Source organism: Medicago sativa, chromosome 2 (assembly GCF_051527215.1).
Source record: "Medicago sativa cultivar Bolivia chromosome 2, Bolivia_mono, whole genome shotgun sequence".
Lineage (NCBI taxonomy): Eukaryota > Viridiplantae > Streptophyta > Magnoliopsida > Fabales > Fabaceae > Medicago > Medicago sativa.
This window is the reverse complement of record NC_140750.1, coordinates 62768712-62790956: the sequence shown is the minus strand read 5'-3', so window position 1 is coordinate 62790956 and position 22245 is coordinate 62768712. Positions and strand designations below refer to the sequence as shown.

General features: G+C 32.8%; 4 protein-coding genes across 10 annotated transcripts; all 4 read right to left on the bottom strand.

The window, feature by feature from the left end:
- Positions 1-345: 345 nt before the first annotated feature.
- Positions 346-5657, bottom strand: POLD3 (DNA-directed DNA polymerase). Of its 2 annotated transcripts, none has more exons than XM_085745511.1 (8): positions 5499-5657; positions 5315-5370; positions 5060-5184; positions 3940-4099; positions 2210-2646; positions 1585-2073; positions 1223-1343; positions 346-769 (listed from the first exon to the last, which is right to left on the bottom strand). In XM_085745511.1, the coding sequence occupies exons 1-8, from the start codon at positions 5565-5567 to the stop codon at positions 643-645; spliced, it is 1584 nt and encodes a 527-aa protein (XP_085601637.1). In that variant the 5' UTR covers positions 5568-5657; the 3' UTR covers positions 346-642. The 2 variants fall into 2 exon arrangements, with proteins under 2 accessions (XP_085601637.1, XP_085601638.1); XM_085745512.1 differs by having other exon boundaries at positions 1585-2070.
- Positions 5658-8729: 3072 nt separating this feature from the next.
- Positions 8730-12915, bottom strand: LOC146949516 (gamma-glutamyl hydrolase 2-like). Its single transcript, XM_085745510.1, has 10 exons — positions 12534-12915; positions 12051-12137; positions 11673-11762; positions 11018-11112; positions 10515-10575; positions 10283-10372; positions 10113-10175; positions 9699-9787; positions 9153-9245; positions 8730-9032 (listed from the first exon to the last, which is right to left on the bottom strand). The coding sequence occupies exons 1-10, from the start codon at positions 12882-12884 to the stop codon at positions 8999-9001; spliced, it is 1053 nt and encodes a 350-aa protein (XP_085601636.1). The 5' UTR covers positions 12885-12915; the 3' UTR covers positions 8730-8998.
- Positions 12916-14483: 1568 nt separating this feature from the next.
- LOC146949515 (N-terminal acetyltransferase B complex catalytic subunit NAA20-like) lies at positions 14484-15871 on the bottom strand. Its single transcript, XM_085745509.1, has 6 exons — positions 15758-15871; positions 15572-15662; positions 15362-15494; positions 15223-15292; positions 14811-14871; positions 14484-14716 (listed from the first exon to the last, which is right to left on the bottom strand). Exons 1-6 carry the CDS (start codon positions 15833-15835, stop codon positions 14625-14627), a joined length of 525 nt encoding a protein of 174 aa, XP_085601635.1. The 5' UTR covers positions 15836-15871; the 3' UTR covers positions 14484-14624.
- A 1598-nt stretch (positions 15872-17469) lies between these two features.
- On the bottom strand, positions 17470-21961 carry LOC146949514 (gamma-glutamyl hydrolase 2-like). Of its 6 annotated transcripts, none has more exons than XR_015027288.1 (10): positions 21539-21942; positions 20778-20864; positions 19989-20078; positions 19456-19547; positions 19106-19166; positions 18800-18889; positions 18589-18677; positions 18291-18379; positions 17736-17828; positions 17470-17644 (listed from the first exon to the last, which is right to left on the bottom strand). XR_015027288.1 is itself a non-coding variant. In XM_085745502.1 (10 exons), the coding sequence occupies exons 1-10, from the start codon at positions 21866-21868 to the stop codon at positions 17611-17613; spliced, it is 1050 nt and encodes a 349-aa protein (XP_085601628.1). In that variant the 5' UTR covers positions 21869-21948; the 3' UTR covers positions 17470-17610. The 6 variants fall into 6 exon arrangements, 4 of the variants coding, with proteins under 4 accessions (XP_085601628.1, XP_085601629.1, XP_085601631.1 ...); XM_085745502.1 differs by having other exon boundaries at positions 17736-17823; positions 21539-21948; XM_085745503.1 differs by having other exon boundaries at positions 18615-18677; positions 21539-21948.
- Positions 21962-22245: the final 284 nt, after the last annotated feature.

Genomic DNA, 22245 nt, shown 5'->3' with positions numbered 1-22245 from the left:
ATAATAACAAAAACTACTATATGAATTATTTTGCACAAAAAAAATATTGTAAATGATATGTATTATTACTAAAATAATAATTAAATTAATTATGTAAATTATAACAAAATTAAAAATTAAGTTATGTTAAAATAAAAAAATCAATCAATTTTAAATGCAAGGATATTTTTGTCTTTTTAAAATCTAAACACACTTCTTTCTCTTCTATTTCTCTTTTCTTTCTCTTATATCAAACAACTCATCAAATCTACTTTATTTCTCATCTATTTCTCTCTTTTCACACTCTCTCTCACCTATTTTTCTCTTCTCACTTTCTTCTCACAACCAAACACACCGTGCAGTCGCTTGTTAGCAATTTTATCCAATCTCAATAAACTGCTGAAATCACTTACTACAATGACTGTTTCCCTTTCTGCTCTAGACTTTACTACCATCACACCACAACATAACAAGAAAAAAGAAATACACAACATATTTAAGGTATTTCAACTATTCGGAATACAGATTACAAGGTAACGCCCAGACTAAAATAGAACTAGATCTACATAATGCAAAATCCTCACAATCACAAACGAAGTAACATTGATGAATTATCCTGCTAGAAGGGTCCCTTGAATATTGTAACTCTTTGGGAAGATGGCTTCACACTTTCTTTTTGAAAAATGAAAGAATATTGCCCTGTTTGGGATCCTTTATGTTTCCTGCTTTCTTGCTTCCTCCTCTTCCAGTAGTATTTGATGTAGCTGGTGGCTTCTTAGTTGCCGGTGCGCTGGAAATGCAATGAATGAAGTTAGTCATCAATCACTGTCAAGCTTTAAACTTGCAATAAAACAGTAAACTTTTGTTTCAAAAAAAAAAAAAATTGAGTTTAAACCATAAAATCAGATTGAAAGTACAGTGGGGATGTCTACAAACTTCAAAGTTTTAAAATGTTATTGCTGGCCAAAGTGGACAATCGGCTAGTAAGAATGAGCAATGAACTGCCTATATTCATGAATTGCTCATATCAATGTAAAACTTATTTTAATATATCATGAAATCAGGAATTTTTTGTCAAACCTTCAAGCAACTTTAGAAATAAGACTGTGCAAGTTGCAAAGCAAACCTAATGAGAATCACAGTATACTTCAAGGGACACCTAACAAGGAGTCATGCAGCCTTTGAAGTATTGATTGCTTCCAAAATTTCATTCATTCAATTCAAATGTAAGAATAACACCAACCCGTTAACAGCTTTGGTAGATATATTGTCTGCTTTCTTTGCAACCGTATCAGCTTTCTTAGTTGTATCCTTGTCATCTTTCTTTGGCTCTGTCTCCTCCCCCTCCCAGACTACTTCAGTTACTGAAGAATAAACATAAGTAAGAGACAAATACAAATATATAATACAAAAGAACTAATAGTCATACATAAAGGTGATAAGGATCACCCGATAATCATGCATATATAAGTGAAATTTTCGTAAAGAACTAGGTTCAAAACATAAGTGCAAAATTAACATATTATAGTCATACATAAAGGTGACTTCTACACTATAATATGGAAAAAAGAACCTGGTGAGTTAAAACAATGCATTTAAGGGTACCTTCTCTTCCTCGTTCATCAATCCTAGTCTTCATCACTTTTCTCCTCTTAGGTGAACCTGGAGAGACCTTTTTTGCACTATCCTTATTTATACAAATTTCCGGAGCATTGCTCTGCAACTTCTCAGTAGATGGTTTCCCAGTACTTGTGCACTTGGTGATAACTGATAAATCTTTTGGTGGTTGGAAAACTTTTTTCTCAGTAACTCTCTCATCCTTAACCAACGGTTTAATTTCTACCGGTAAATCAAAATTCAAAGCAACTTTCTCTAATGACTTTTTGTCATTTTGTTTGGAATCTTTAGATGACAGTTTACTAGGGACCTCATCTGATGCTAAACTGATGACATCTTCATCTTCATCTGAGAAATCAAAGACAACCCTCCTTTTCCTGTTGGATGATCTTCTTAAGGCGACACCTTGATTATCATCGTCATCACTGTCACCCAGTACTGCTTCATGAGCACAAGTTTGGGCATTTTCAATAGCTTCTGAAAGATTTAATTATGTCAGTAAATTTTTTGGAGATGCCATGTTACATAACTACTGCTATTATAACTATAATCATCGAGAAGGATTTGAAAAATCTTAAAAAAATATATTCAATAAACCGGAATGGAAACCAACCTGCAGGTTTTGAAATCATGTTACTATTTTCCTCTGGCACAGCGCAAGGCTTGGGTTTTGAAGATGGACGACCCCAGAAGCTTGCCAACGAACCTCCATTAACAGAGCCACTTTTATCAGCTTGTCCTTTCTTTTTGCCTGCGGGCAAGGGAAGAGACTTTTCTTTCTCTGCAATAGGTTTATTGATGTTATCATGAACTCCTGCATTTCCTGTACCATTGCTTTCACTCTTGACATCTTTCTCCACATTCTGTGTTTTGAGATCAACTTTAGCAATAGAATTGTGTGCTATGTTTTTAGGAGGTTGGTGAACAACATTACTCTTTGTTGGTCCCAAGCCTACTACAGATTTTACTTCTGGAGTGGCAGAAACTGCCGGTTGTCCATCCTCGTTCCTTTTTACCCTTTGTACAAAAGAATTAGAGATCCCACAGAACCTGAAAAATATGCTAGTTAGCCACCAGGAATTAGGAAACCGCAAAGACACATATAAGACAGCAACGCATGCGTGTCTGTTCAGAGTTCAAGACTGAGCACCTGGCGGTAAAAGAAAATTCTTATAATCATTTTCAGTGACTACATTCTTCATTAATGAAGTTATTGAGGAAATTAAATCTTACAACAGTAAAAAGAAACTGCCAGAAGATTGAAATATTAGATTGATTATTTTGGTCAACTCATTGCACATACATACAATGAATTAAAAACTGCAAAATCAAACCACCACTTTTTTTCTGGCTACAAAAATCAAATACATTTGAATGACACTGATTCAGAAGTTTATTGGAAGCACTTTTTGTTGATCTGAAACCAAAAAAAAAAAAAAAAAATTCCCCTACTTTTCAAAGCAGCTTTCTCATCTCTTTTTAAAACGTTGTGCAATTACATGTCCTGGAGAGATGCATCACACATTCACATCATTCTATCTTTCACTCTTTCATATCAAAATAGAAACCAAAATCATATTATATTATATCCATTCTACATTTTAATATCAGAAGACTTTAACAAAACAAATATATGATAAGAAAATAGCACAACAAGGGGTGAGAAAGAGGTCTTCCAGCGAACCTGAAACCCACACAAAAGCAATGGAAAGACTTAATGCTAATCTTTTTTTATGAACACTAAATTGGTGCTCTATCATTCCAATAGTGGAGAGCATATTCCAAAAGCAGAAGATGGAAGGATCCTGGTTTGGTTTCTCGAATTTCTACTGACACTGAACCATTTTTTGGTCACATGAAAGAAACATTATTAGGGAGGAAAAAACCAAGTTTTGGAACATGTAATAGTGATAGATTGTCTTGGCGACAAATTTAGTCAAATCATATAGTTCATGAAAAATAGTTTCATTTTTAATTATTGAATATATATTACGGTGACACTGAGTACTCCTACTAAAGCAATTCACAGAAACGTTACCCAAAAAATTTCTGGTCTCTTGTCAAGTATACAAAATATATTAGTGTTGTAATCGCCATTGGCAAAGAGAACCAAAAAGAAAATTTGTCAGTTCAGTATGAGTGGCATCAAATCTGCTGGCATAAATTTTATAAAGCAATCAGACTAATTCTCATAAAAAACATTCCTACTAATATCATGACTTGCTTGGGGGACAACAAATGATAAAACCATATATTCTAATAGACTAATACTATATACATACTCAATATTCCTTATCAAAAAACTAAAATACTATATACATATTCTGAAGACATAGAACCTACCTATTGTCTCCCAAGCAATTATCAGCTTTGGAAAGCTTCTTGAAGAGCTCTTCTGCTTGAATGAATTCTGCATTCCAAAGCACAGCTGCATCCTTTGGAATACTAGCTTGCACACTATATACCTGGACTGAGCATTTCCCATCAAACTCTTCCTGTGCTTCTGCATAAAAAATGAGAATCAGTTTCATGATACTCCTACTTCCTAATGTTTGTAAGGCACTCCAGAGTGACATGAAATTTTTTCTCAACTCATTGGACAACAATGTTTCCAATTTTTTTTTAACTGAACATCTAAATTGAGTTAGTTTTTTTGAAGAAGCTAAACTAGCCCACCTAAATCTAAATTGAGTTAGTTAATAAGCATTTCTTCAAATAGAGACTAAATTGACCATACCAAAATGATGGGTCAGAAAAACACCAAATTGGTTCATGTCATGGTTTCATATAGGAGAATTAATAAACACCAATTACTTCAGTTCCTGTACAAAAAGATGCTAAAGGACAATCAACAGTTCGCTTCATCACCATCAGTTATGTTTGTTTTCAACCTGACCCCAAAAGCTTGACACTCAAACCAAACAAACAAGCATAAACTCAACAGCCACAAAACTATGAAGAAAACACACCAAGTTTATGAGATAAAAATTAAAGATAGAGCAAAATCTAATGATATCACATCAAATCAAAACATCAAACAGTGAAGTATTAAGCAGTAGGGAAAAAAATTACAATTAATGGAAAGTCAAAATCATTTTTCATGATCCATGCAGCACCAACACTCCTAATTGAAGGCATGTCTAATATCCGACAATAATACAACACTGACACATGTGATAATTACTTTCAATCACTTTAATTTTCTCAAATGATTATTAGTGTCGACATAGCAGTGTCAGTATCGTGTGTCTGTTTGACATGTCCGGTACCTATATAGCACTGACACTTAAAATTTAAGACATGCCCGATATCTGACACCAATACGACACCAAGACATTTACTCAAATTATCATCAGTGTCGATGTATCAGTGTCGGTTTCATGTCTAGTGTCCGTGTCTAACCTTCATAGTTCATAATTGCCGCTACAACTATAATTATTATACATAAAAAAGATGATAGTACCTGCAAGCATTGTCCCAGTAACAAGCCTTACATGGTAGCTAGGAATACTACTCTTTAACCAGCCAGACAAAGCATACACCACTTCCAACCCATCCTCATGTTTTTCAACAAACTCCTGAAGCAACCTACATATAACAAAATTTTCAACTTTTCACAAATTTCATACCATAGTAAAAAAACCCATCAATTTCACAAAGCAACAAAGCTTTTTACGCATTAAAAAACCCATCAACTGCAGAAAACTAAAAACCCTACCTTTTTGCTTCATTTGATGATATCTTATAATTGCGACTAAGCCACTTGTATGAAACCTGAAATTAAACAAATTTTCATGAAATCAAAGAAATTTAGGATAAAAAAAGGCTTTGAAATTGAAAATCGGGGGAAGAGAAGTAAGGGGAAATTGAAGAGATTTGATTGGAGAGAGAGAGATGAATACCACTTGAAGTTGATCTGATACGAGAGATTCAATTTCGTGAATTAGGGATAGGGTTTCGGTGTTCGACATCGGAATCGGAAGAGAACGAAACGACGGTAAAAAGGCGCGTTTGGGGTTTTCTTATGCTTTCATTCGCTTTCTTTTCCCGCCCAATGTATTGTGGAGGAATGGAGATGATGATTCTATTTATACCTGGGGAAATATCCCCAATTTTTTTAATATTAATTGTAACAATTTTTTATTTTATTTTGACACAAGATTATTGCTAGAAACATTTTCTCTACACTTATCATTTTGTTGAGTTAAATCAATATGATTTTAGACAAAGTTATCAAGTCTATTAATTTCACATCATAAAAGAGTGAGTGATAAATAGAGTTTTAAAAAGATAGTAATATTTTATACACACACAAAATTAATAAGTGAAAATTAATTTGGACACACAATTTCTCGTGCCATATCTTGAGACCATATATACAAAAAAAAAAATTTGGACACACAATTTCTCGTACAATCTCAACACCATATCCTAATCCATCTCATTTTAATTGTCGCTTGATGGTTGTGTCCGATCATATTTACAAAAAAAATAACTTTTTATATTCATTGAGTAAACAGGCACCAGTTAAGGAGTCAAATATAATAATATTTTGCATTGAAAGTTGTGTAGTAAATGCATTAAAAGCTTAAAAAGTTCACATTTTTACTTAAAATTTCCTTTTTTGGGTTCGCCCCGGGGGCACCGGTTAACATGACCCAATGTGACCAGAGAGTATTATTTACTAAAACATTTTTATTAATTGAGTTAGTAGAATTATTAAGTGCAATGGACTTCAATAAATATTGTATTAGTATTTTAAATTGACAATTACTTTAAGATAGAGAAAAAAAACACTAAAGTGACAATAAAATTAGATAGAGGAAATATTTTTGAACAAAGATAAAGGAAATATTATTAAATGTAGACATCATACATGAGGAGAGATTTTCTTTGTTTGTAGGAAATCATTCGTAAGGAGAGATAACAAGAACGAGTTGCGCGTGAGTGATACTGAACTTTGATGATATTGCATATATCTCTCTCATAGCCAATCATTATCTATCATCAAAATTAATTTGTTTTAATCATTCCTAGAACATTCTCTCATCAAAATACACTAATGTGTCACCCAAATATTTTCCTAACAAGCACTAGATGAGTGAGAAAAATGGTGTGTTTGTTTAAAGGTTTGTAATATGATTCTCGGGAATGTGAGATTGAAAATGCAACATTCTCATGTTTATTTTAAGTTTTGAATATTTGTTCCCAAAAATGTTATATTCTCGAAATGTTATTTACATATGATTTCTTCTATTGTTATTCCCATGCTTAAAAGGATGGAAATCTAACATTCCCATGAGGAATAGAACTCAACTTGTTATTGTAACAGCCCGGTGGGCCCCTCGCAAGACAAGACACTGCACCCCCCGCACTGCACTGTTACTCACAAGCTTAATCACTAGCCCCCTCACAGCCCGGTGGGCCCCTCGCAAGGCAAGGCACTGCACTGTTACTCACAAGCTTAATCACTAGCCCCCTCACCATACTAGTGTTTTTGCCTCCCGTGGGAATCGAACCTAGTACCTGGGGATAAGTACTACTTCAATGCATTCCCACTACCAATTGAGCTAAGGAGGGCGTTACAGTTATAACTTCCCGCTACCACTCATATTTATTTCCATTTTTAATTTTTTAATTAAATAATTTCTAATACATTCTCAAGAAATCTAAATTTTTATCTAACACACAGGTAGGAATGTTATCCCTAAAAATATTATTCCTGAAAATATTATTTCAAAGAATGTAATTTCTTACCTTGAAACAAACACACCCATACAATTTAAAATTTGGAAACCATATAAATATATTATTTGTATGTAAATCTAGAATAAAAAACATTTCTCATATGATAAAAAAAAGGAACGAAAAAGACAAGAAAAAGATCTTAAAAAGAAGACAAATGTACATTTAAGTCTCTATTTTTGTTGATTCACAATTTCTGCTTCTTTTTTCTAAACCTAAAAATATAGCTCCTCAATTTTATAAATTTTAAAAAAATTCCCCGCTGCTAAATTTTCGAATAAATAACAGAATAATTATTGACAAAAATAATAGGGCTTTTGTGATTTCAATTTTCAAATCCTTTAACTTTAACAAACATTTGTTTTTATAAAATTCAAAAACACTAGGAAATTGCAAAGTTTGGAAAGTGGAAACTGATATAAGATGTAGTTGAAAGGTAAGTGTATAATGCACATTAGTTAAATATAAAGTTGGTGAAATAAAATAAAATAAAATGTGTCTGCATGGTTAGCTACAACATAATCAGTATCACCATTTGGTAACTAACATGTTTGATTTTATAAAAGGAACTAAATCAATCTATGGAAGAACTTATATGATCATATGCACCTGAACCAATGATCCTCAACACGAAAATCAAAGTGTTGCACATAGCTCATTTACATCATCACGAACAAGTACAATAACAAATAGGCCAATAGCTCGCAAGACTTAGAATCTTGCTTTAGGTTGTTAATAGCAAACTGTAATTTGGAAACATGAACACGATCAGCTTTTGAAAAATGTTCTTTCAAATCTTGCAAAACATCAATGAGTGAATTAGGTTATCGTGCCTTTCTCAAGCAGGACGATTCAGATTCATTTGTATCAAGAATATGAATTCTTCCATCAATGAAGGAAAACTTGTTTTTGCTGCAAAGAGCTTGTTGCATGGAACGGGAGGACTTGAAGTAGTTACGTACATTGAGAGGTGGAGCCTCCAGGATATTGCTTGACTCGAGCAATAGCGAATATGAAACTTTTTATTTTAAAAAGTTTCTCCTACTATTATTATCTTATATCATTTCCTATTTCTGTTAATAAAACTATTTTTTCATTTGAATTACATTTTTCCAATGATGAATTTTTCATGTACCAAACCATTGTATGAGAGTTTCTATAATCTTCTAATCAGTAAGTACTAGTATACGTTTTTCCTGTCATGTTCAAGTAGTCTTCAAAAATTAGCATGCTACAAAATAGTCTTCAAATACTAAACAGTATTAAAAAGTACAACATGTTATTAAAAAGTTAATTATTTTCCTACAAACCATCTTTAGCCGTGCATTGATTCTGCAGATGTACAACATAGGCCAATAACTAACTAGGCAATAACAGGATATAAAGTGTTAATAATTAAACATATAATTTAGTACAATGTTATTATTATCGCATACAAAATAATTGTGCTTGTGCATGATAATAATGGAAACATTATACATATTACATACTCGCGAATACAACGTGATTTACCGCTTTTCACATGTTCAACTGGAAAGCTACAAATTGGTATTGGAGCTTTGTTTGCAGTGAATCGATACAGAGTCAAAACCAATACACACAGATGCCTAATTGTTATGCTCTATTTGTTATCGGTTGATTTCTCCTGCATTTAGATTTATACAAATATATAGACTTCATCATATGCTTTCCTACAAGCAGAATAATTAAAATCAACATTAGCAAGTTAGTTAAACATCAACATTAGCAAGTTAGTAACTTGACATGCAAACCATACCAATATCAAAATCATAAACACATCTTAGGCTTACCCTGCCTTTGCATAAAAAATGGGACTATTATGGTAAATGAGATTGTCGAACAACTCTTGAGCATCTGGCCTGTTTAACGATTTCCTCGCTTCGCTGGAGCCGGATCGGTGAAAGTAGAAAAATGTCAAGTTAGTCAATGATAAGTGCGAGAAAATATGATACACTAAACTGAAATGCTACAAGTAGCAAATCAGAAAACGATAGAAGATCGTGAAAAAATTACCACAAGGTACAAGCTCTTGTGAGATAAAACAACTACCAAATAACTCTACTTTGACCATACAAGTTATATGATGTTATCTGCTATAAGCTAACAGTTTGACCTTGACAGAGAGCCTAAGTATCGATGGTACTGCTTCACATAATTGCAAATGGTAAAACTAAATTTCATCGTTTTTATCTTATTTTCATTGGAATTGTGATTGCTGTGAATAACATTGTTTAGTAACTATTCAGATTTCAGGTAGGCTGATGGTTCCGCGGAATCATCACCTAGTTATACGGCACGACTAGTAAGCATTGGATGAATGATTCTTGATTTCTAACCTGACCAAATAATTCGCGACATACTGAGTTGTCTGAATGGCATCTTCTGTGTGTGGAATTCTTGGTGAGCCCCATCCAAAAGAATTTTTCTATGGCATCAGTTATAAATAATGTTAGATATCTAAAAGAAACATGAAAAAAAGTGTTGCATGCCTTTAATTCTCTGGGATCCGGATTCCATGCAATAACACAGTCACACTTATAATAAATCTCGGCTATTGAGTTGAGATTAGACGACTCAAATCACATATTCACTAAATCAATTTTCAACAGTGGTCGACATTAGTAACTATGTCAGAGTTATTGCAGGGAATCTGTTTCCAGTTGCCTTGGAGCTTATTTGAATAGTATCTGCGAATGCAAATTTACAATACTACAATCACAGATTATGAACATAATGTTTTTAATAATTACCTCTGGATGCCATTGGAAGCCGGTGATCGGATATTTTCGTGAATGTACCGTGGAAACATATACCTAAAACAATTACAAATGCTGTTAGTTTTATTTATTTATTAAATCCTATAATAGTTTATGAATATGCAACAACATATCATCTCATAAGAAAACTTATTAATAAATACCTTATCTTCTTCGTCGTTGGAAGTTGTTAAAATCTCAAAAAAACTAGATAAGTTTTTATTACCGAGAAACTTTGCCGGAGATATGCCATACTGTCATGAAATCAGATATTAAAAAACACAGTACCAATTTAAAACATGTATATCAATGATGTGAATCTAGTATCAAAATAGTCTAATTTGTGACAATAAGAGCTTCATGGTGAAAATTAACTTATTGACCATATATACTCACTGCATGATTTTGCATGACTAGAAAATCTGTACTCAATTTCTTTAACAAGTCTGTAGGAAACCTGCAGAAAAAGATATCAGCCTCTTAAATAGATCTCAATTATCTCGGAGGATTAGTCTCCGCAGTTGCACGGAGATACCTTGCTTTACAAAAAATTGGACAAAACAAAACCACTTGCTTAGACAGTATCAGCCTTTATTTTGTATTTGGCTATTCATATCGACGTTAAACCGAAAATAGCCCATGATAAGGAGATAACAGTTCAGTTTTTTTTCCCCTTCTCTTTCAAGTAAAACAAAGGTAGAAATTCATTTAAGACGAAGAGATGAAAAATACAAGGCATTTCGTGGATTGAGGATTATCAGTTGCAAAAAACGGGTAAATCAAACACAAGAGTTGATACAGAGAAAACATAACCAAATAAAGTTGGTCAATTTGTCTGAACTAAATGGAAGAGAGGGATAATAGTATAAGTTCCTTCTATATGTACATATATTGTTTACCTTTGAAATACAGTTCCTTGTATATGTGCATTCTCCACAAATTGAAGAGTACTTGCCTGAATTTTTGCTTTGAATTCTTCAAGAATATTTTTGTCCTATCATCAAGAAAAAGAACAGCCAAACTTGTAAACAATCAAAAGAAAAAAGAAACTGGAATGTGTTGTACTTGTCACAATTCTTCAACTTTTTCTCAAAATTTCATGAATGTCGTTCAAAATGTTTAACATATGCTTATAATAAAATCAGCCTAGTCGATATAATAGTGACTCTTTTTATAGCATAGAATAAATTTGACACTGACACGTCGGCAACGGTAATAATTCAACACAGAATCATGCCAGACACCAGACACATCTTTAATATGAAGTATCGGTGTTACATAGATTACTAACAATAAAATCAGCCTAGTCGATATAATAGTGACTCTTTTTATAGCATAGAATAAATTTGACACTGACACGTCGGCAACGGTAATAATTCAACACAGAATCATGCCAGACACCAGACACATCTTTAATATGAAGTATCGGTGTTACATAGATTACTAACAAGTGAAGTATTGTAGCTACTATACACATTTCTTTGACTAATTTGAAAACCTCTCCTCTTGAGAAAAAGATATTTTACAGAGAAAATTATAAGAAAACTAACTCACCTCGCTTATGATCATTGATATAAGTTGAAAACCTAAGCATATTGCATATATTGGGAAATGGTCTCCAGCGTCATTTTTCTCTAAAGCTTTCTGCATCAACAAATACATATAAACCAAAAATCAACTATTATCTCATCAGAAACAATTCATGTATTGTATGCAGACCGTGGAGCGGCTTTGCACGTCTTATGCTAGTTTGCTCATCACCAATAAATTTTTGCTTACCAAAAAAATAAAAAACAATTCCTACATAATCACATATTTTTGCAGACTCGGTATATCGCTGGTGCAAAAAGTTTTATTTGCAACAAATACAATACAAATCCTCTGAAATCTACATGTATATATGACTGGAGAATTAGAATAACAAACATGTACCTTAAATATTCTTCCAACAGTTTCAAAATATAAACCACTGTTAGCCCATCCACCAGTTAAGAGAACCCCATTTACCAATTCAAGCTTCTGCAATTAGTGCAAAAATGTTGACATTAGTTCCAAATAAAGGCTATGACTAAAATAGAAATGTTTAGTAACATTTTTTTTCTTCTGACAAGCTTATTGTTTTTTATTAGTTTATAGCATTTTTTGATAAGCTACTTCAAGTAGCTTATAACTTGAAAACTTATTGCTTATCTTATTTGCTCTCAGTTTTATCCATGTTATCTTTGAAAATAAATAAATATTAATCAAGCATATCATTTTTATGTCATTTCATATTTATTAGCAAATCCAAATGTTAGTTTTAACAAATATTACAACTTTCACCAACGCTAGTTTGCTAGTTTATCCTTACAAGGAGCGATTACTTGAGCATTTTCTTTAACATTTCCTTTGAAAAGCGGTGACAGTGATCGATACCTTGAGAAGTTTCTCCGGTGGCTCGTTATAAATGAGGGGAATGACTCTAGCGCCGGCAGCCTCCACAAATTTAACATACGAGGCATGAATGAAGGAAGCGCCAGTAGCATTACCGAGGCGGCCAGAGACGCCATGGCCAGGGTGGCTAAGAATTCCGATGACCGGTGATGAGATAAGAGAGTCAGTGGAGAGAATGAAGGAAGCGCCAGTAGCATTACCGAGGCGGCCAGAGACGCCATGGCCAGGGTGGCTAAGAATTCCGATGACCGGTGATGAGATAAGAGAGTCAGTGGAGAGAAAGCAGTGGAAGATTGCAATGAGAAAGAGAAACAAAACGGCGTTGTTTAACATGTTGGAGAAGTAAAGTCAAGAGTGTTATGGAAATAGAGTTAACTAACCATGTTACTACCACTTTATTATGTAATATTAGATATTAGAAATCAGTGTCTTTTTGCACCCTATGAGAAGACAGTGAAGGTGAACAAACAACACTTAACTGACCCTTCCAAAATCATCACAGCTGCAAAGTATATTCCAACTCATTCCATTCCTTTAAGGGTGTTTCAAACTAAATCAGAAATGATAAACAAATAAATTAATATTAAAAATTTCTATAGGTTAAATATGTGCCAGCGAAAATTGGAGTATGGTTTCCTTGTGCAACTAAAAATGGACAGTGTGTGTGGTTTATAACTTGACTGTTATTGCAGAAGGAGAAGCTTCAAAATGAATGTGAAAATGTTGCTTTTTGAGTTAGGCTCTAAATTGAGTTGATCTTGATCAAACAGGATTCAATTACATAATAGATTCAAGGAGGTTCATCAAATGTTTAACTACTCGTATTTCAGAAAATGGAAACTATGATAAAAAAAATAATTACACAAATGGAGAACCATTGGTTCTTCAATTCCTTGTTTCTAATGTCGAATCTTAAATTTCAGGTGTTTTCTAGCCAAAACCTCACTTTTAGAGTGAAAACCTCAATTCAGCCATTACCTTCGGTTCGAACGGCCTTACATGCCTGCTGCATGGTCGTGCAAGACATCAATATAGAAAAAAACCACCAGGCAAGCTCCTTTCACTTGTATTTTGTGCGTTTTTGTGTAAAATAAACACTCGCTCGCCAAGTGAGCCAGTCTCTTTGCCAGACAAAAATGAGCAGATTAAAGGTATATTTTTGTACTTCATAGCCAGGCGAGCCAACGTGCCAGATGAAAATGGCTGAACAAAAGTACAATGGAGACCATTTCCATTATTATGCCTCAACAACTCCATAACTTCAGTAGCAATATTTTACCTCAAAGGATCAACATGGTTAGCTTAAACAGATGAAATATATAAGAAAACTACAATTATTGTCTGGTTTGTGGAGAACAATCTAACTAAGTGGTTGAGCTCAAGTAGTTAAGGACCGTCAAGACCAACAAAATTGTACAAAATAGTCTTCAAAAGCTCACATGCAACAAAATAGTCTTCAAGACGAAACAATCCGAAAAAAATACATCATATTATCAACAGTTTACTTATTTCCCTACAAGCCATCTTCAGCCACGAATTGATTCTAAAAATGACAAAATTGGCCAAAGAATATGCAATAACAAGATACAATGTGCTCATAAACATATCTTTTGGTAAAAGCTATCATGTACATCAACTACTGTGCATAATAGTGGATTCGTTCAACATACTCTCGAGTATCCTAGCTAATAGTTGATGAATTTAAGATGCATTTAGCTTTTGATTTACATTATTGGCTGCAAAACCCGCTGTTTGTCTCGATTTTGTCAACTAGTCTATGCCGTCTTTTCTTTTGTTTTCTGGTTTTTGGAACATTATGGATACTACTTAAATCTTCTCCTTGCTGCTGGTTAAGATTCAATTGTTGATTTTTAATATATTACATTTTACCTTAAAAAATATTTTTTTAAAAAAAGAAAAAGAACTAAGGAAGACTTCCAATGGGGTACACTACAATAAAATTTCAAATGTTTGTTAATAACAAAAACAAAATATAACTTACAATACGTAATCAATATATTTGCTTTAAGGCACAAAATAAGCTCGTGCAACATAGTTGCATAAAATGAAAATTTAGTCGTATTCTAATTCATCAGGAGTGACATGCCGTTTAAGAGGGCTGACGGACTTCTTATTAACATCACGAGATAACGCCTTCCTCATATCTGAAAATAAAGGGAAAAACGACAGCAAATAAATAGTGATACGGACTTTGTTCAAAGAGTTAGAGAAGTACAAAAAAAAAAAAAGAAACCATACCCAATCCATCTTCTTCCCCAGAATAATAACGTAGCACTCGTCGGTAAATCACATATCCAAGCTATAAGATGTCAAAAAGGAAAATAATTAGTTAGCAATTTAAGCTTGAAAATCAGAAAATCCTAATCTAAAAGAAAACATATCCTAATCCAACAAATGGAAGTCCATATCCAATGATTAAGTTATACATTAAATTCCTAAACTATTGATAAGTAATCTGTAAATTCTCGATAAAAAACCCTATTAGAATTTGGGTTGGATCTAACTCAACCCTACAAAATCAGCTTGTGCGGTGTCTTATTTAATTTCACAGATGTCTAACAAAGAAACCGATTTAAAACAAACCTTGTGTACAAACCTACAAGGAAGCAGTGGAAGGTTTAATCTGAAAGGAAAAGTACAAAATCATTACCTTTTCATACATCTTGATGGCTGGTGCATTTGATGCTCTCACAAATAGATCAACAAAGTATGCTTTGTCACTGCAAAATTCAATTCTAAATTATATCAAAACCTCCACACAGAGACAAACACACATACCGATGCCTTACATATTGTCACTGATGTCTTCGAGAATATTCATTAGTTTGTTTGCTAACTGTTGCCTGCGATACTCCGTAGCAACGGTTACTGCAGTTACATGACCATGCCAAGATTCTCCTTGCCCCTCTACTTTACCCATAACTGCATGAATGATATTGGTGGTGTTAATATCCCATAGTATAGTCTTTTACACAAAAAAGATGAAGAAAAAGACTTACTGTAACCCATGATTCGATTTCCGGGGCCTTGGGCGACTTGGAAATAGTCAGGCCATCTTGCTAAATAGGTCATGTAGAAGGACATGTTAAACTGAAACAGAATGAACAACTTATTAAGAACGAAAGCATAAAGTGAATTGAGTTGAGGGTTTAGGGTTTAGAAGAAAGAAAAACGTGAGTACGTACAGTTTCGGTAAGATGATCAAGATTGACATTTGTAAAACGAAGAAGGTCTTTGCAGCAAAACCTACGTATTGTCGTCATCTCTTAGGACCTTCAAAGAATTTGCCAAAGCAATTTAGGTTTGAATAAAAAATAAAAGTTTCATAAAAAAATCAAAACAATTATAAATATACTTTTCACAGGTTTTGAACCCCGGTCTATGCCAACTGAGCTAAGCTCACGATGACAATTAGAAGTATACTTTAATCAAAATCAAAGTTACATAAAAAAAAATGTTTATAATTTACACATGTGCCATGAAAAATAAGGATAGACGGACCAAACATTAGTATATATAAAGAGGATTAATGAACCCATCCTTTTTAGGTTCATGAGTTTAAGGAGACCGTGTTTTCTATGCATCCAGACAAATCCAATACAAATGGTTTTAATCTAATATTTTTCCAACATTTTGGTCGATGTGTAGTCTTGATATTTTTCAGGAATGTTGTCGATGGCTAAATAATAACCAGTTTCAGCGATCACTAAATTCCACGAACATTGCGTTGATTCGTGAAGGAAATGAGCAGAAATCGATGAAGGATTGGAGACCCATATCCTGGCGCAATGTCTTATATAAGTTGGTGGCGAAGGTACTTGCTAATAGACTCAACTATTTTACATAAGTGCATTTCTGAGGACCAGTCAACATTTGTCCCTGGGTTCCATTCTTGATAATGCTATGATTGCTACCAGGGACGGACCTCATCAAGGCACAGTGTGACAAGTGCCACACCAGTGTAGGTCCTTTTTTTTTTTTTTTATAATTTTTATTAACTGGTTCACTGTATAATTTTTACTCTTGTTAATATAGACTTGATTTTTTATTTTTTTTATGTTTATACATGTGTTTATATTTTTACTCATATATTAATACGAAGACATGTTTTTTTTTTTAAATTTATACACGTGTCTATATTTTTTTTACTCATATATTAATAAGATGACTTATTTTTTATATATTAATACGGAGACCGATTTTTTTATTAATTTATACACATGTCTATATTTTTACTCATATTTAATACGGAAATATTTTTTTTGTACAATTTGTACATATGTCTATATTTTTATTCATATATCAATACAAATATCTATTTTTTTTTTTTTTTTTATAATTTCTATGCAATTGCGACTTGCTTCCAAAATAAGAGCGCAATGCGCTCACCCGTCCGTGTGCACGTGTATCATGCTGGAACATTTGATTCTTCTCTTGTAACCTATATAGAAAGAGATGTTCTTAGAACAATTAGTAATGATATATTTTAGTTCATTTCAACAAATAAAAAATAGATTATTTTCTTTGTAATTTTGGTTGCTACTACTATTTTTAATATAACTTCTTATTAAATTCAGTATTATTTAATTATTTGACAAAAAAATTTGCCCCACTAATATTGTTAGTCCAGATCCACCCCTGATTGCTACTGAAGTGGTTCACCATATGAAAGTTAGTAAGATTCATTATTTCTTATTAATTTTAGAATTATTGGGCTAACAATTATATCTATAACAATATATAAAAGGTTCCTTAAAAAAACTATATGAAAGGGATACACCCTTTTAAGTTGGATTTTTTTCTTCTTCTCATGTTTACCTTTCATTTAAATTATTTTAATATTTTTGTAATTTTATAATATTATCAATTCAAAAATTAATTCTAAAAATGCACAACATTAGCCAAAGACAAGGTAATAGAACAGGATACAAAGTGCTCATAAAGCATATCTTATGGTACAATGCTATCATGGATACACTATACATGCCTAATTATTACAAACTAAACTCTTATCAGTCGATTTCTCAAGCATTTAGATTTATACAAATATATAAACTTCATCATATGCAATCCTACAAGTAGAATGAACATCAACATTAGTAAATTAGTAACTTCATATGCAAAACATACAAATATCAAGTCGTTATGAAATCTTGGACTTACCCTTCTTTTGCATAAAAAGTTGGACTATGATTGTAAATGAGATTGTCAAACAATTCTTGAGCAACTGGTCTGTTTAAGGATTTCCTAGCTTCACTGGAGATGCATTGGTGAAAGTAGAAAAACGTCAAGTTAGTCGGTGATAAATGTGTTGAAAATACGGTACACTATAAACTCAAATGCTACAAGAAGTTATAACATCTCAAAAAACACTATGAGTTCGTGAAAAAACGTTACAAGCTCTTCTAAAATAGGATCGCTGCCAAACAAACTTTGATTATACAAGTTTATATGCTATAAGTTATCGACTATAAGCTAGAAGTTTAGACTTTAACAAATAGAGCCTACGTATGACGTATCAATAGTACTGCTTCACAGGATTGTAACAGTAAATATAAATTTCATCGTTTTTATCTTATTTCCGTTACAATCGCAATTACTCTGAATAACGTTGTTAATTATTTAGATAGGCTAATGGTTCCAGAGAATCATCAACCAGTTATACCACATGAATAGAAAGCAATGGATGAATCATTTATCAAATTCATGAGTCTTTACCTGACCAAAAAATTGGCAACATACTGAGTTGTCTGAATGGCATCCTCTGTGTGTGGAATTCTTGGTGAGCCCCATCCAAAAGGATTTTTCTATGGCATCAGTTATAGATAATGTTAGATATCTAAAATACAGATGGACAAAAGGGGTTGCAATAATACCACACAGTTACAAGCAATAATCAATCTCGACTATTAATTTGAGACCAAACCGCTCAAATATAAGCATTCAATTAATAAATTTTAAACGATCTCAACCATGGATTTAGATTGAACAGTCAAGATCAGCAACTGCATCATACATTGTGTATAGAACTTTTTTAATCACCTCTGGATGCCATTGGAAGCCGGTCACTGGATAGTTTCGTGAACGTACCGTGGAAACATAAACCTAAAACAATTACAAATGCTATTAGATTAACATTTTTGAAGCAAGCTCATAACAGTGTTATAAATACGTGACAAGATGAATATATGAACCATATCACCTCATAAGATAACATCATCGAATACCTTGTCTTCTTCGTCGTTGCAAGTTGTCAAGATCTCGAAAAAACTAGATAACTTTTGATTACCATGAAATTTTGTTGGGGATATGCCTTGCTGTCATAAATCAGATATAATGAAACATTTTACCGAACTTCAAACATGTATATATGATAAACTTGATCAAAATTTGTTTTTCAAGAACTAAGATAGATCCATGTTGATTATTTTTTATTTTTTTTATCAATAATATGGATCTAGTATCTAAATACTCAAATTTGTGACAGTAAGAGCCTCGTATTGAAGAATAGCTTATTGATTATATTTACTCACAACATGATTTTGCATGACTAGACAATCTGTACCCAACTTCTTTAACAAGTTTGGAGGAAATCTGCAGAAAAAAAAGTGATTAATAACTTTGCATATTAAATTCAGTGACAAAGAACCTATACATTGAACACTGTTGAATGATTAAAAGTTTCAGAACATAAATTGTATGGTAGATGAAGAAAATTTCTTGTATATACAGTCTCCCTAGACTATATTACATTAGCACGTTGGTTGTCCTCATCGTTGTTACTCCCGGTGCTCTTTGGAATCCCAACTATTCTGACCTCATTATATGTCCATTAAGGCATCAAAGTGTAACTTAAAAAAATAATATTACATATATTGTTTACCTTTGAAATACCCCTTCTATGTTTGCATTCTCCGCAAATTGAAGAGTACTTGCCTGATTTTCTGCTTTAAATTTTTCAAGAATGTTTTTGTCCTATAAAAAACAGGCAAACTTATAAACAATCCAAAGAAAAAAGAAACTGGAATGTGTTATACTTGTCAGAAGTCTTCAATTTTTCACAAAATTTCAGGAATATTGTTCAAAATGTTCAACATAGGCATACAATCAAATTTTCCTAGTCGATATAATGGCTAATCCTTCTATAGCATAGGATAAAATTTGAGTGACATTAATAATTGAACACTATGTGTCATTGTCCGACCTAACACGTGTAGAACACCAAACACGTCTTCAATCGGAATTGTCAGTGCTACATAGACCGTGGAAGGAAATACTTTTATACATAAGACTAACTAGTTAAGTATTATGAGTACTATGCATTTATCTGACTCATCTGGAAACATCTATTCTTGGAAAATACATTATACAAAGCAAATTATAAAGGATAAAACTATAATAAGAAAGCTAACTCACCTCGCTTATGATAATTGATATAAGCTCAAAACCTAAGCAGATGGCATATAATGGGAAATGGTCACCTGCGTCATTTTTATCCAAAACTTTCTGCATGAACAAATACAATTTCATATGTAAAATTCCAAAATGCATAAGTTCATCTAACAAAATTAAATTACAAGCCAAATAATTGCTGGCAACTAGCACAAAACTAACTACCATTTCATCAAGAACAATTCCAGCACAGTTACAAATTTTAGGAGCATCTGTATAGCCCTTGTGCAAAAAGATTTTCCAACAAATACAAGTCCTCTGCAATCAACATCTATTTGACTAAGGGAGTATTACTGTATTAGAATAATGATAGAACAAGTTGACAGATTTTGGGACTATTATTGAAAGATTGAGAAATTGAGAGAGTGAGTATATGACGAGAATCAAATTTCTTATTGATGATGAATACGTATTTACAATATGATTGTATTCTAGTTATACGAAGTTAGTTATAACCTCTAACTAACTCGTTACTTACAACTCAAGTAATCCAATAATAAGTAACTTGTTTATTATCTAACAAGTTGTCTAATAAATAATACTAATGGTAATAACCAGATGAATTTAATTCATATCCACCGATAGTGTAAAGAGGTTTTGCTATGTCAATCGATCATAACTATCAGATTATTAGAAACATTTGACTTTTGTCATAACCAACTCCAAAGTCATATACATGATTGGTTGTGACGTGTTGACAATATAAAATCGTTTACATTAATGGTGCATGAAAATTAAACTTTGACCAGATACCTTAAATATTCTTCCAACAGTTTCAAAATATAAACCAGTGTCAGCCCATCCACCAGTGAAGAGAACTCCATTTACCAATTCAAGCTTCTGCAATTATTGAGAAAATGTACTCAATACCATCACAAACATTTCTAAATCACCTTAAGTGAAAAAAGAATAGTTAAGGTTACTGCTGTATATACCAAAAGATTTTTGTCTTCTCCATGTTTTGCAACATAAAATGTTTTTTGGACAACAAAAAAGTTATCTAACAATGTATATATACACAGTTTAGTAATCGTGTTAGATTTTCTATTACTTTTTTTCTTATTCCTCTTTTAATCAAAGAAATTACAAGTGATGTAAGAAATTACAAGTGATGTACTTTTATATGATGATAGTAGAGATTCGATGGATGTCGGCTATATTTTTCCAGAATAATCAATCAAGAAGTTACTAACTATATGAATGACAAAATTGAGGTGATCTCAATAGTTGGAAGTCGCCAAGGCATGGATGGTATCAAATAAACACGGATGCTGCCTTGCTTGGTATTGATCAAATATGTTAGCAAATGAAACTTTTTATTATTCTATCCAAACAAAAACATTCAGAAACTAAGACAATTCAATTGAATCATTTGAATTGACTATAATTCTAAATTCTCTAAAAATTTCCAATTACCTCATTCAAACACACTCTAAGTTTGATTCATAATTTTTTTACGAAGTTATGAAAATTGTGTTGGTGGCCTTTTTCAAATTACTGGCATTTTCTGATACCTTGAGAAGCTTCTCCTCTGGTTCATTATAAATGAGAGGAACTACTCTAGCACCAGCAGCCTCCACAAATTTAACATAAGAGGCGTGAATGAAGGAAGCGCCTGTAGCATTACTGTGGCGGCCAGAGGTACCATCACCGGGGTGGCTGAGAATTCCAATGACTGGCTGGTAGTAGAGGTTGTGGTCAGGAGGTGGACAACTGACCGGTGATGAAATCTTTGAATCACAGTGGAGTTGATCTGGGAGAAGGATTCCGGAGTTAGAGTTTGTGGAGCGAAAGCATTGAAAGACTGCAATAAAGAAGATAAACAAAACGGCATAGTTTAACATGTTGGAGAAGTGAAGTGTGAAAATGGAAATGGAGGTAACCACATTATTGCTTTATGTATCGAAAATCGTTGTCTTTTTGCGCCCTACGGAAAGACGATGAAGCACAAGAACATCACTTTCACTTGACACATTTTACTGAACCTTCCAAAACCATCAATGTTACAAAGTATATTCCAACCCCTTCCAGTCTTTTAAGGGTCGTTTCAAACCAAAACAAAAATGATAAAAAGAAAAATTAATATTAAAACTTATCAAAAGTTCTATAGGTTAAAAACATGCAAGCAAAAAATGGAATTTACTTTAGAGTCAACCATAGGATTGGTGGTTTTCTAGGAAATGGTCAAATAATGTTTTTGTTTTTTTTTTTTTTTCATGGT